The sequence below is a fragment of the Pituophis catenifer genome, unplaced genomic scaffold (assembly GCF_029215685.1).
Source record: "Pituophis catenifer annectens isolate HBS135680 unplaced genomic scaffold, rPitCat1.0.hap2 SCAF_6, whole genome shotgun sequence".
NCBI classification, from domain to species: domain Eukaryota; kingdom Metazoa; phylum Chordata; class Lepidosauria; order Squamata; family Colubridae; genus Pituophis; species Pituophis catenifer.
Window position 1 is genome coordinate 3,443,929 of NW_027256886.1, and position 12,076 is coordinate 3,456,004.

The following is a 12,076-nucleotide window of genomic DNA, read 5'->3' on the forward strand; positions in this document are numbered from 1 at the left end:
TTTTTGTCTTAGTCCATACAAATAAGGCTAAAGGTAACGATACTTTATTTTTACATTCTAAAATTAGGAAAAAATTCACATAGGCATCTCTTACTTCCTATAGTATTTTAATACAGGTTTAGAAAACACACACACACACACAAACACAATGTATGTATGTATGTATGTATGTATGTATGTATGTATGTATTTGTTTTCGTAGATTTTCACGGGTACAGGTATGCAAGTCTTGGTGTATTCGGGTCATATGAAACAGCCGACTAATCTGCAAACATCAACTCCATTAACTAATCAAGATGTAACAACATAGCCAACCAACCTGCTTACAACAACAAAGCCAGCACTCCACACTTCCCCACCAGTATTTATAGAGAGACGGCATCTCCGATCACGCTTTGCTCGCACATGCACGAAGCCAAAGACACCAGCCTGAAGATGATGAGTGGGACCTCGTCGAAATGTCACCAAGATACTCTCAATCTTACATGGGAAAAGTCCCGAATACACCAAGACTCGTATCTATGTATGTATATATATTACAAACTATTCTAAAAATATGAGTTCCAGGTATATTATAAAGAAAGAAGCAGACATCCTGCGAGCTCCAGAACTTAAAATTTTAAAATAATTAATAAAATAAATTAAAATTAATTTAAAAAAATTTAAATTAAAAAAAATAAAATTTTAATTATTTTAAAATTTTAAAAATTTAAGTTCCGGAGCTTGCAGGATGTCTACTTCTTTCTTTATGTATGTATGTATGTATGTATGTATGTATGTATGTATGTATGTATGTATGTATGTATGTACACACACACACACACACACACACACACACACACACTGGATTGGAGCTGAAAGATGAAAGAGAAGCAGTATGCTCCCTCCTATATTGGGGTAGACCAGGTGCTTCGACAGAAAAACATCTCTCCCCTGGCTGAAACTGATAAAGGGAGGAAAACATGTGGCTCAGAGGTTAATACAACTGCCTAATATGCAGGCAGCCCAAGTTTGAATCCGAGTAAGGGTATGGCTAGCTGATGAGAGCTAAATAGCTTGAAATAGATCTATACTAGTCTCCCTTTATTTCTTTATCAGCAATTATAAATTTGGTATAAAATGGTTTGTCGTGAATGCGACTGCTTGAGGGCTCCTAGATTGAAGCTGAAAGGCGAAAGGGAAGCAGTATAACCATTTGTCCAAAATGGTTTAGGGTTTCCCTGCCTAAGCAGGGGGTTGGACTAGAAGACCTCCAAGATCCCTCCCAACTCTATTATTCTGCTATTCTGATCTGTCCCTAATCTGGCACTTCAGATCCTCCAATGGGGATCCATTTTCTCTGTAATTGTGTTCCTGTACTTCGTGACTGGTTGTCCCTCATCACACAAAAGATCAGAACCATCAGCATTCTTTCTCTCCTGCTTCTACAAAGTCCAGAGTTTCCCTTCCATAGAGTGCCACAGGGAAAACCATTACCTCCATAACTCTAATCTTTGTAATTATAAAAATATCATGGTATCTGAATATCATTTCCAAGAACGTCATTAGTAGCCTGTTAAGTGCAGGTCTGCAGTATATTTCTTTTTTTTCTGGTTCCTTTACTGTTATACTAGAACTAGATCATAAAATATACTAGAATATAAAAGGCAGAGGCTGTCAATCACCTATTAATTGTTAATTATAAGGCTAGTTGCTGAAACTATTGCTACTCATTTGATCTTTTTATTTAATCATAGTCTTATTGTTTCATTGTGTTCCTTGACTTTCTTTTTTTTAAAAAAAATATTTTTATTATACATTTTCCTTTATATAATACTATCTATACTTAAAAAGGACTTGATTCAGCCAGTATACTGTCGTTGCAAAACTGAAAACGTGATGTATAAACACCCTGGATATAACCATAATTCTCATAGTCATACAATATAGACTCTTTTAAATACATAATGTTGTACATCATAGTTATAACCATTATTTTCATAGTTGTTCCATAACACTCTATACATTTATCACTCTGTATGTTTTAATCTATAGTCACGTACAGTCCAATATTACTATTGCTTACGGTATATATTCGATATAACTTTCTATTTCTATTTTGTTGATCTTCTTTCGTTATTAAGTTACTAATCTCTACACCTGTTATCTAACCATTTGTACAATAAGTCCCATGATAAGTAATACTCTGATTCCTCTTTAAGTTCCATCGTTAACCTGTCCAATTCAGCACATTCTAATATTTTCTTTATTACCTTTTCATCTATAGGTATAATTTCATTTTTCCAATTTTGTGCATCTGTGATTCTAGCTGCTGTTATTACATGTAACATTAAGTATGTGGTTATTTTATTGTATTTCCCCAGTAGTATACCTACCATATTTTTCAGAGTATAAGATGCACCTGAGTATAAGATGCAGCTTAGTTTTTGGGGAGGAAAATAGGGGGGGAAAAATCAGCCTACCAGGTATTCATCTAGCTAGCATCCTTAGTCTGGTCAGCTTCAGCACATTAGTTTGCTGGTGTTTTATCCCCTGCTTGGGGATAAAAAACAGTTTCTAAAGCACAACTGATCTTTGGAGAGAGAAGCAATGAGAAAAGCAGGCAAATCACAGAGATCACTGTGCTCGCTAATGCCTCGTTAGGGCTGAAAAAAAGCTTCACAGCTGAGAGTCGAAGGGAGCAGGCAAAGCACAATTGTTTCACTCACTAGCGCCTCATTAGGGCTGAAAAAAAGTTTCACAGCTGAGAGTCAGAGGGACCAGGCAAAGCTTCGAAAAAGCTACATTCGGAGTATAACACGCACCCAAATTTTCAGCCTCTTTTAGGAGGGAAAAAAATGCATCTTATACTCCAAAAAATACGGTAATAAGAATAGTTCTGGTTTGAGATCGTTTTGTTGTGCTGTCATCTCTTCTAACCGCCTTTTTATCTTCGACTGTGTTTCTTGACTCTCAGTGGCAGAGTTTCCAGATTTTTTTATATTGTCAGCTATCATAGCAGTGTCATCAGCATAGTGAGGGTTACTCCTGTAATTTTAAAAGATTTCTCATCTTGGGCTGGATGAAGAGAGGGATGATGTTGAGATCATGGGAAATGACAGTTCTGCTCTATGCTGCATGGACAGACCACACCTGAAAGACAGTGTGAAGTTTTGTCTTTGCAAGAGAAGAAAGTCCAGAAATAAGCGTGTGGAATGAAAACGACGGACCACAAAGACATGACCAAGGCTCACTGCAGTGTTTATTAAATGCACTGGGAGGTGGGAATGTCTCCTCTGAAAGATAAGTGAGACAACCTGCCAACAAAGAGATATATTCATATTTATACATTTCAGAAAGATGGAGAAAATTTTGCACAAGTACTTATGTACAAATAATACACATTCATAACAACACAATATATTTCTGGTTACTTCTATCCAGGGGTGAAATGCTCCCGGTTCAGACCGGATCGTCTGATCCGGTAGCGATGGTGTCGGGTGGTTCGGAGAACTGGTAGCAAAAAAAATGGTAGAGCTAACCATTGCAAGGCCAATTCTTTCTGTTTCAGTTTGTCTCAAACTGTTCCATTCAACTGAAAATTAATTTACCCCACAACTGACAGCATTACTTGATCTGTTGTGTGGATGTTTGGATGGTTTAGGGGTGGGGGATTTGTGGTGGGTGGGAGTGCGTTTGGGGATTGTTATGTGTGTTGGACCTGGTCTTTGGGTGTTAAGTGAATTTCGTTGTATGGGTATACTGTGTATACACATACAATGACAATAAAGTTATTATTATTATTTATTGGTTAATCTTTAGTGAGATTCACAGCCTTTGAGGCTGGTTAATAGCTCAGCAGCTCGAGTCCTAACCAAGGACCTAGGAACTGTTAAGGTATCGTCGGAGGATGTAAGCTGTTCCGAGTAAGGTGTTTTTTTGTAGAGTCAAAATGTTCAAGTCCGGCAAATTTAGAATTTCTAAATAGCGGGGTAGCCCTTTGGGTATTGCTCCGAGGGCTCCAATTACAATCGGGACAACACACGATTTCTTTTTCCACAGTCGCTCAACTTCAATTTGTAAGTCCCGGTACTTTGTGATTTTTTCTTGCTGCTTATCTTCAATTCGTGCATCACCAGGTATTGCAATGTCAATGAACCATACTTTTTTCTTTTCAACTATTGTTATGTCAGGTGTGTATTATTATTATTATTATTATTATTATTATTATTATTATTATTATTATTATTATTATTATTATTATTATTATGAAAGTGTGTATATTGAAAGCAAGGTATTTATTTTTTTTACAGAAAGCATCACCAAAGGCAAACCTAAAGAAGCTTAGTTGACTGTCTGCAAGCAGCCATTTGGATAAAGTAGTTTTAGAATATAACAAAATGAATGCGTTTCAAGACAGGGCACAAATATTAAGTAAAAAAAGTTAAAGTTAAAAGGAAATATATTAATACTCAATTAATGGATTTTATGATGTGTGATATGGAACAGCACAGATTTTATAAGGATGTGGAGATAGTCCTATAGTTATTATAGGTTTCTCATCGAGCTTTTTCACTCCTTCGGGCAGTTGGAAATGGAAGGTCCTCAGCAGGCTGGTTAGGATGGTGAACATCTCAATTCTTGACAACTTTTCTCCTAAACAGACACGTTGCCCTGTTGAAAGAGAGATAGGAAGGACAGAAAATGAAAAATAATCTGTAGTGAAATACCACTTGGGCACCAGGATGAATCTGTAGCAAACAAATGATGAGCATTCGTTAAGGATATTCTGATATACCGCTGATGTTTTGCTGAATTGGAAAAAGCACTTCAAAGCAGAACATTCCCACTCCAAGACATGCTCATGGTATCTCAGTATCAAAATGCATGTGTCAATTTGCAAAGCTTTCAAGTTGCCATGAGCAGGAGGGAGGGAGAACTGATAGAGCTGACTGATTTCCCTAACTGAAGCTACATTCCATACATGCTTTCTTACCGCAATCAGAAGGAGGGTGTTGGGTTTCACAGCCAGCCAAAGCGGTTAATTGGAGAATGTGATTTATGACATGGCCAGGGAGGAGGGGAGAGACAGGGTCATAGGGGAATGTAAATCTACGTGGGATTAGTTCTAACTGCATCCGAATATTGCTGAAATGGTGCTCCTAATAAATGACTGCATTTCTTTTGAAGTTTGGCTCATGAATTAATTAGGGCATCTTTCAGAAACTTCACAGCATGTTTAAATGGTCCAAATAGCATAGCACACATTTTCTCTTGTATAAATCTGGGAGGCAGAAATGTTTGCTGTCTGGAAATGGCCAAATTTTGGTTAAAAAACTTTGCAAATGCAGCGCACGACATGCCAATTTTGGCTTTGTATGTGTAATTAGTTGGTTTATACTTCATTGTAAAATTATACGAACCCCCTCAAAATTATATGATCTAAGCCATTCATTTCCAGGAGCCTTGGTGGTCTCAGCTAGTCCTATTGTTCAGCAAAGCAACTGTGATGAAGGAGAAATCTCCCCATACCTCATAGTTTTCCTTCAAGTTGACCAACTGCCAATTCACTCAATTTATATCAGCTGAAGTTTTGGGAGCAGACTGAGTGAACCTCTTATACTGGATTACAAACGAGAACCCTTAAAGTCTTCAACTACCTCCCAAAAAGAACTGGAAAAAGAACCAACTCCCCATCAGTACTTTTAAGAAGAATCTGAGTATTCTGGCCACAAATTTATATACCAGCTGTGTACTGCAGTTGCCAAGAAGTCAGTGCAAACCTGGGCTGCATCATGAGAGGTATGAGGTCAGGAGAGGTATGAGGTCTTACTTACGAGACCGCCTTCTGCCACCAATAGCCTCTCACCGCCCAGTACGCTCCCAGAGAGAGGGGCTTCTCAGGGTGCCGTCAGCCAAACAGTGTCGACTGGCGGCCCCCAGGGGGAGAGCCTTTTCTGTGAGGGCACCCACCATCTGGAACGAGCTCCCCCCAGAGATACAGAAGATCCCAGATCTGCGCACTTTCCGCCGTGCCCTCAAAACATTCCTGTTTCAGCAGGCCGGCCTGGCCTAACTTTCCCTTTATATTGCTTTTGATTTTGTTTTAAACTGGGATGTCTTGAATTATCTAGGACCAGAGTGTTTAGTATATTTTAATTGGTTTTTTAACGTTTGTATTACATGTATTTTTATCTTTCGCTGTTCACCGCCCTGAGTCCCTCGGGAATAGGGTGGTATATAAATTTAATAAATAAATAAATAAGATCATGGGAAGTAATAATTCCACTCTACACTGAGCAGACCACATCTGGACCATTATTTTCAGGTTTGGTTGCCACAGAACAAGGAAGATATTGAGGAACTGGAAGAAGGGCAGGAAAAAATAAAAGATGATAAGAAACTTGGAGGTTAATCCCATGAAAATTTTTTTTAAAGGAACTGAATGTATTTAGCCTAAAGAAGAAAAGGCTGAGGGAGACCATCATTCCATTAGCAATCATCTAAGATTTGAAGAGCTGTCCAGGATGTGGATTCTTCAGAATTCCTCAGGGTTGGACAAGAACCCTGGTGGAAGTTTTACACAAACAGATTCAAACTAAAAATAAGGAATGATTTCCTGATTCCGAGAACTATTTAACAGTTGAACAGCCTGCCTCCTGGAATCATGGCTAATCCATCGCTTTTCAAGAAAAGGTTGCATGGCACTTTGAGTTGGATCATTTCAGGATTCCATTTCTGGATAGGTTTATTGGACTTGAAGACGTCCAAAGTCTTTTCCAATCACTTACTGTATTTCTATGATTCTATGAAGTTTAGAGAGACGAAAAGGGAAAGAGATGTGCTAGACTATTGATTCTCCTGAGCTTCCACTGAATTGCTATATAAAATAATGTTCAGTTCTGCTACTGAAAGGAAGGCAATATTAGCTAGTAGAGGTGGAATTTGAGAGAGCTGGTCATCAGATCAAAATATGTTGGTATCTTGCTTTTCTTGAGAGACAATGGCTCCCTGTGAGTCAGCAACACAAGCTATTTAGTCTTGAGGTATATTATTACACATTTCCATCTCATGCTGTTCTTGGGTTCGTAGGCCATGGGAAGATACCAATTTGTAGTCTCTCTAGAGACTAGCCTGTGACCCCCCCCCCCACACACACTCCCCATGCTTTTGGCATGCAATAGCTTGGTGGGCCCGGTAGGCCTGTTTTTTGGCCTCCCCAGGCTCCAGAGGCTTTCTAGGAGCCCGGGGAAGGCGAAAATGGCCTTCCCCACCCCCCTGGAGGCCCTCCAGAGGCCGGAAATGGTCTGTTTTCTGACTTCTGATGGCCCGGAAGGCCCGTTTTTTCGCCCTCTCCAGGCTCCAGATGCTTCCTAGGAGCCTGGGGAGGGTGAAAACGGCCTTCCCCACCCCCCTGGAGGCTCTCCAGAGGCCGGAAATGGCCCATTTTCTGACTTCTGATGGCCCGGAAGGCCCGTTTTTTCGCCCTCTCCAGGCTCCAGATGCTTTCTAGGAGCCCCGGGAGGGTGAAAACGGCCTTCCCCACCCCCCCCTGGAGGCCCTCCAGAGGCTGGAAATGGCCCGTTTTCTGACTTCTGATGGCCTGGAAGGCCCGTTTTTCGCCCTCTCCAGGCTCCAGATGCTTTCTAGGAGCTTGGGGAGGGTGAAAACAGCCTTCCCCACCCTCCCAGAGGCCCTCCAGAGGCCAGAGACAACCCGTTTCCTGACTTCCGGAGGCCTGGAAGGTCCGAAAATCAGCTGGGCAGCGCATGCATGTGCACTGGAGCTGAGCTAGGGCAACACTCATGTCCCCACAAATATGGCTCCATGTGCCACCTGTGGCCTGCGTGCCATAGGTTCGCCATCACGGCTCTAGGTCAGCCCTTCCAATATTTGTCATAAATTCTGATTCAGGAAGAGGCACCTGCTTTTTCTCTTGACCTTCTCATCATCAGCTCCTAATCGAAGATTTTTTTTAATAACATTAAACTCACTGTCAGATGTAAATGCCTTATTCTCTAATGTGTAAATAATGTATATATGGAACATCAGGGGTTAACTTATTACTTGAGCTTTAATGTATTCATATTTTACCACTCCCATTCCTGGCTCCGCCCCTTGTATATAAAAGGAGCCATCCTCCCCATTTTCCTTGCTTCTATCTTGAATATTCAGCGAATATAGAATGCCTATTATGATTAAAGAGAATTATATTTAAACCTATAACTTCTATTATCTTTATTGAGTCTGATCCTGAAAATATTGCAACAAGCTGGTAGCAGAGGATGGTTAATTGACTCAATAAGTAATTAAAAATGTCCAAGAAAGATAGGCCCAACACCAGGGCCTACAGCAAAGAAATAGAAACTGATCAAGAGATGATCAACGAATCCACTAATGCGATTTCGAGAGAATCCGAAGAATACACCACTGAAGAAGAAGAACTGATGAGTGAAAATAACGACCAGGAAGAAATCGAGATAGAAAATAACGAACTCAGGTCAGAAATATTAAAAATACTAAAAAGCCAAAAGAATGATGAAAGCCTCATCGCGGACCTCCAGGAGATGCTGAGGAACAGCGGAGCAGCGAGAGAGAAAAACATCATTAAAAAAAAACCCAAAGATCAAAAAACTGTGAGTGAAATGACTACTGAGAAAATAGTTGTAAAAAAGAAAAGATGTGACCCCGCGCGAAATTTTGAACGGCAGCCATCTTGGTTTCAACGAACTTCAAAAGAGAGTGAAGCAGAGCCAATCAAAACGCTCAGTTCAAAATTTCTGGCGCGAAAAACGCTATCAGACGAAGAAAGTGAAAAAGAAGTCTCAAACTCTTCAGATGAACCAAAATCAGAAAGTGAAGACGATTTAACAAAGTCTCAAGTAGAGTCAGCAATGAAAACACTTTTTGCTGCTTTTGGGCCAAGATTGAAAATTTCTAAGACATCAACGAAGAAGCAAGCAATCAAACCGACAACTCAAGACCTGCACGCTCCCATCCTGACTTCGAAAACGACGACACCCGAGCCCAGAGAGCCATGCCGATTCCGTCCTACACCGCAGACAGAATCGAGTGCCAGCACACACAAGAGAAAGAGAAGAACCGCCGCCATCACCAAAGCCCCAAAAACCGAGCCAGAGACCGACTCATCTGAAGAGGAGCGGATCGAGAGAGCTGAAATGGAGAGAACCTTCCACAACGGCGCCAAAGGAGAAATGAGCAACGCGCATGTGCAAAACTACGTAGACGGCCCCGAAAGACTTGAACTGGCCAGAGAACCGCGCAGACTCGTTACAAGCATCCCAATGCCGTTCTGTAATTTCCTGCACTTGAGAGACCACGGACTGCCTCAGGTTGTAAGTAATGGACAAAATAATGTGGGGAACTTACCCAGTGACTTCCCAAAACTTAGAGTTGATGGCATTAATTTACAAGAGTGGTACCAACAGCTTCAGGTTATTTTTATGAAAGAAAATTTACTATTCTTTATAACTAGTCCTCCAAGAAGACCTTGGACTTTAAAAATAGACTGTTTACATCATAGAGCATTTTTCATAATAATTTCTAGCGTGTCTCCTGCAATGTATCATAGCATCAAACCAAACCTAACTGTATCAGAAATAATTCAATGCATGTTTAATCTATTTCACAGCGATAGCGTAGCCACAACCACAAGAATGTCTAAGGATTTCTTTTCTTCTAGAGTGAAACCAGGGGTTTCTATAAGTGAACATTTGATAAATCTAAACAAAATAAGAGCTGAGCTGCAATTGAGGGGGGAAGTGATTTCAGATCAAACTATGAAAAGTGTTATTATCAATTCACTTGATCCATCATGGGATAGCTTTATGTCACACTTAGATACCATTAATTTGGGATATTTATCAATAGAAAGTCTATCTAACAAATTGATAGCAGAAGACAATTCAAGAAAAAATCGTTCCAGTAACCAAACAGAACACAAATCTTTTAGGAAAGTAGTCTTTCAAGATAAATATAATGAGGCCTTTAGATGCCACAATTGTGGATCCAGGGAACACAGTAGAAGAGACTGTCCCAAAGTCCCAAGGGAGAGACATAGGCCAGAATATAGGAGCAAATACAATTACAGACAATCTTCCACAGATAGACACAAATATAGAAGTCCACCAAACTACAGAGAAAGTAGAGGGGGTAGAGAAAATTCAAAAGAGAGAAAATCTGGGTCACTAAATGGGCTAAATAAACAAGACAGCACCAAAACACAACAAGATGAGAACAATAATTGGCTTATTGATTCTGGTGCAACAAATCACACCACTAATAACAAAAGTATATTATCTTCATTTACAGAAGATAAGTTTGTGATAAAGGTAGCTAATCAAGAAAAGGTTCAAGTATTAGGCAGAGGAAATGTGACCTTGCCTGGTTTAGGGAAAATAGAAGGGGTATTATTAATCCCAGAAATACCTCACAACATACTAAGTGCTATAAAACTAAGCAGAGAATCTGACATCAATATAGTTTTCTCAAAGGGGAAAGCAACTATAGAAAAGAACAAAACAAATGTAGGCACTGTGATGATAAAAGGGGGTCTACCCTATCTGATAACCAAAGAAAGATGGTTACATAACATTGATTCAAATATGGAAGATTGTATTGAAGCAGATGATGAAAATGTCAGTAACAGTGACAATGATGAATGTAAAATAACTCATGATAACAAAAATACACACAATGAGAAGAAACCAAAAATAGGTAAACCAATTCATGATGAGTGTGCTCATATCTTACATAGGAAGTTAGGACATGCAAGCTTTCCTGTAGTACAAAAAATGACTGAACACGCAGAAGGTGTAAAAATAAAAAATTGTGAAAATTATTTAGAATGCTCAGTATGTAAATCCACCAAACTAAAAACCAGTCCTAGACCAAAAAAATCTAACAGATCAACTAACAATATTTTTGATTTGGTACATATGGACTTAGTTGGTCCATTAACTCCATCAATTACCTATAGAAAACGTTACTTCCTAACAATAGTGGATGATTACAGTCGCTATGGTTTTGTTTACACATTAAAGCACAAGGATGAAACCTTTCAGAAATTTAAGGAATTCTACAAACGCATAGAAACACAACATAATATCAGAATAAAACAAATTATGACAGATAGGGGATGTGAATTCATGTCTAAAGAATTCTCCCAATGGTTAAAGGATAGAGGGATGCTACATTTCACGTCCAATCCATTTTCTGCCTTCCAAAATGGGATTGCAGAGAGAAAGAACTCCACACTACAAACCATGATTAGATGCACATTAGAGGATGCTGGTTTAGGCAAACAATTTTGGTCAGAAGCCTTACATTATTCAAATTACACTCAAAATAGAACATGGTCCAGTATTGTGAATAAGACACCATATGAGGTGATGTACAATAGAAAACCTAAATTAGCACACATGCACATATTTGGAGTTACTGCAGACGTGCACATACCTAAACAATTGAGGAGAAAGGGAGAAAACGTATCCAGGAGATTAAGATTCATGGGATACGAAACTGGAACCAAAGGGTACAGATTCATCGATAATAATAACAAATTTATAGTATCCAGAACAGCTGTGTTTCATGAGCAGGCCAATTGGTCTAAGTTGCACCTTAATGAAATTTTTCCTAATAAAAGCAAAGATAATATATCTTGCGAGGAAGGAACAACAGAAAATCAAAATATTAACAAAAGTAAGAACAAAACCAAAACTTGGACAAATAGTCAGCATAAAATAAAGACAGACACATTAACAAAAAAGGAAGCCAGATATTTGCATGACAACCATAGCAAACCTGAAAGAAATATTAGAAATAATAGAAACCAAATACCAAATAAATACAAAGATTATATTATGCATATGGATGGAGAACAAATAACACCTAATACATATGAGGAAGTATTGAAACTTCCCCGTGAAGAAAGAGAAAAATGGGAACTAGCTATGGAAAAAGAAATGAAAAGTTTACAAGGATTAAATGTATTCACACCTGCGATCGCACCTAAGGATAAAACAATTATAGGTACCAGGTGGATTTATAAAATTAAGAATTTAGAAGGAGGTAATAC

At 39.0% G+C, this 12,076-nt stretch overlaps 1 protein-coding gene across 1 annotated transcript in view; it reads right to left on the reverse strand.

The window, feature by feature from the left end:
- Positions 1–4,465: 4,465 nt before the first annotated feature.
- Positions 4,466–12,076, reverse strand: part of LOC139318282 (cytochrome P450 2J2-like) — a 98,012-nt gene continuing 90,401 nt past the window's right edge. Inside the window, exon 12 of the mRNA XM_070945672.1 lies at positions 4,466–4,653. Within this exon, the coding sequence (XP_070801773.1) occupies positions 4,466–4,653 (188 nt within the window). The remainder of the gene's footprint in view (positions 4,654–12,076) is intronic.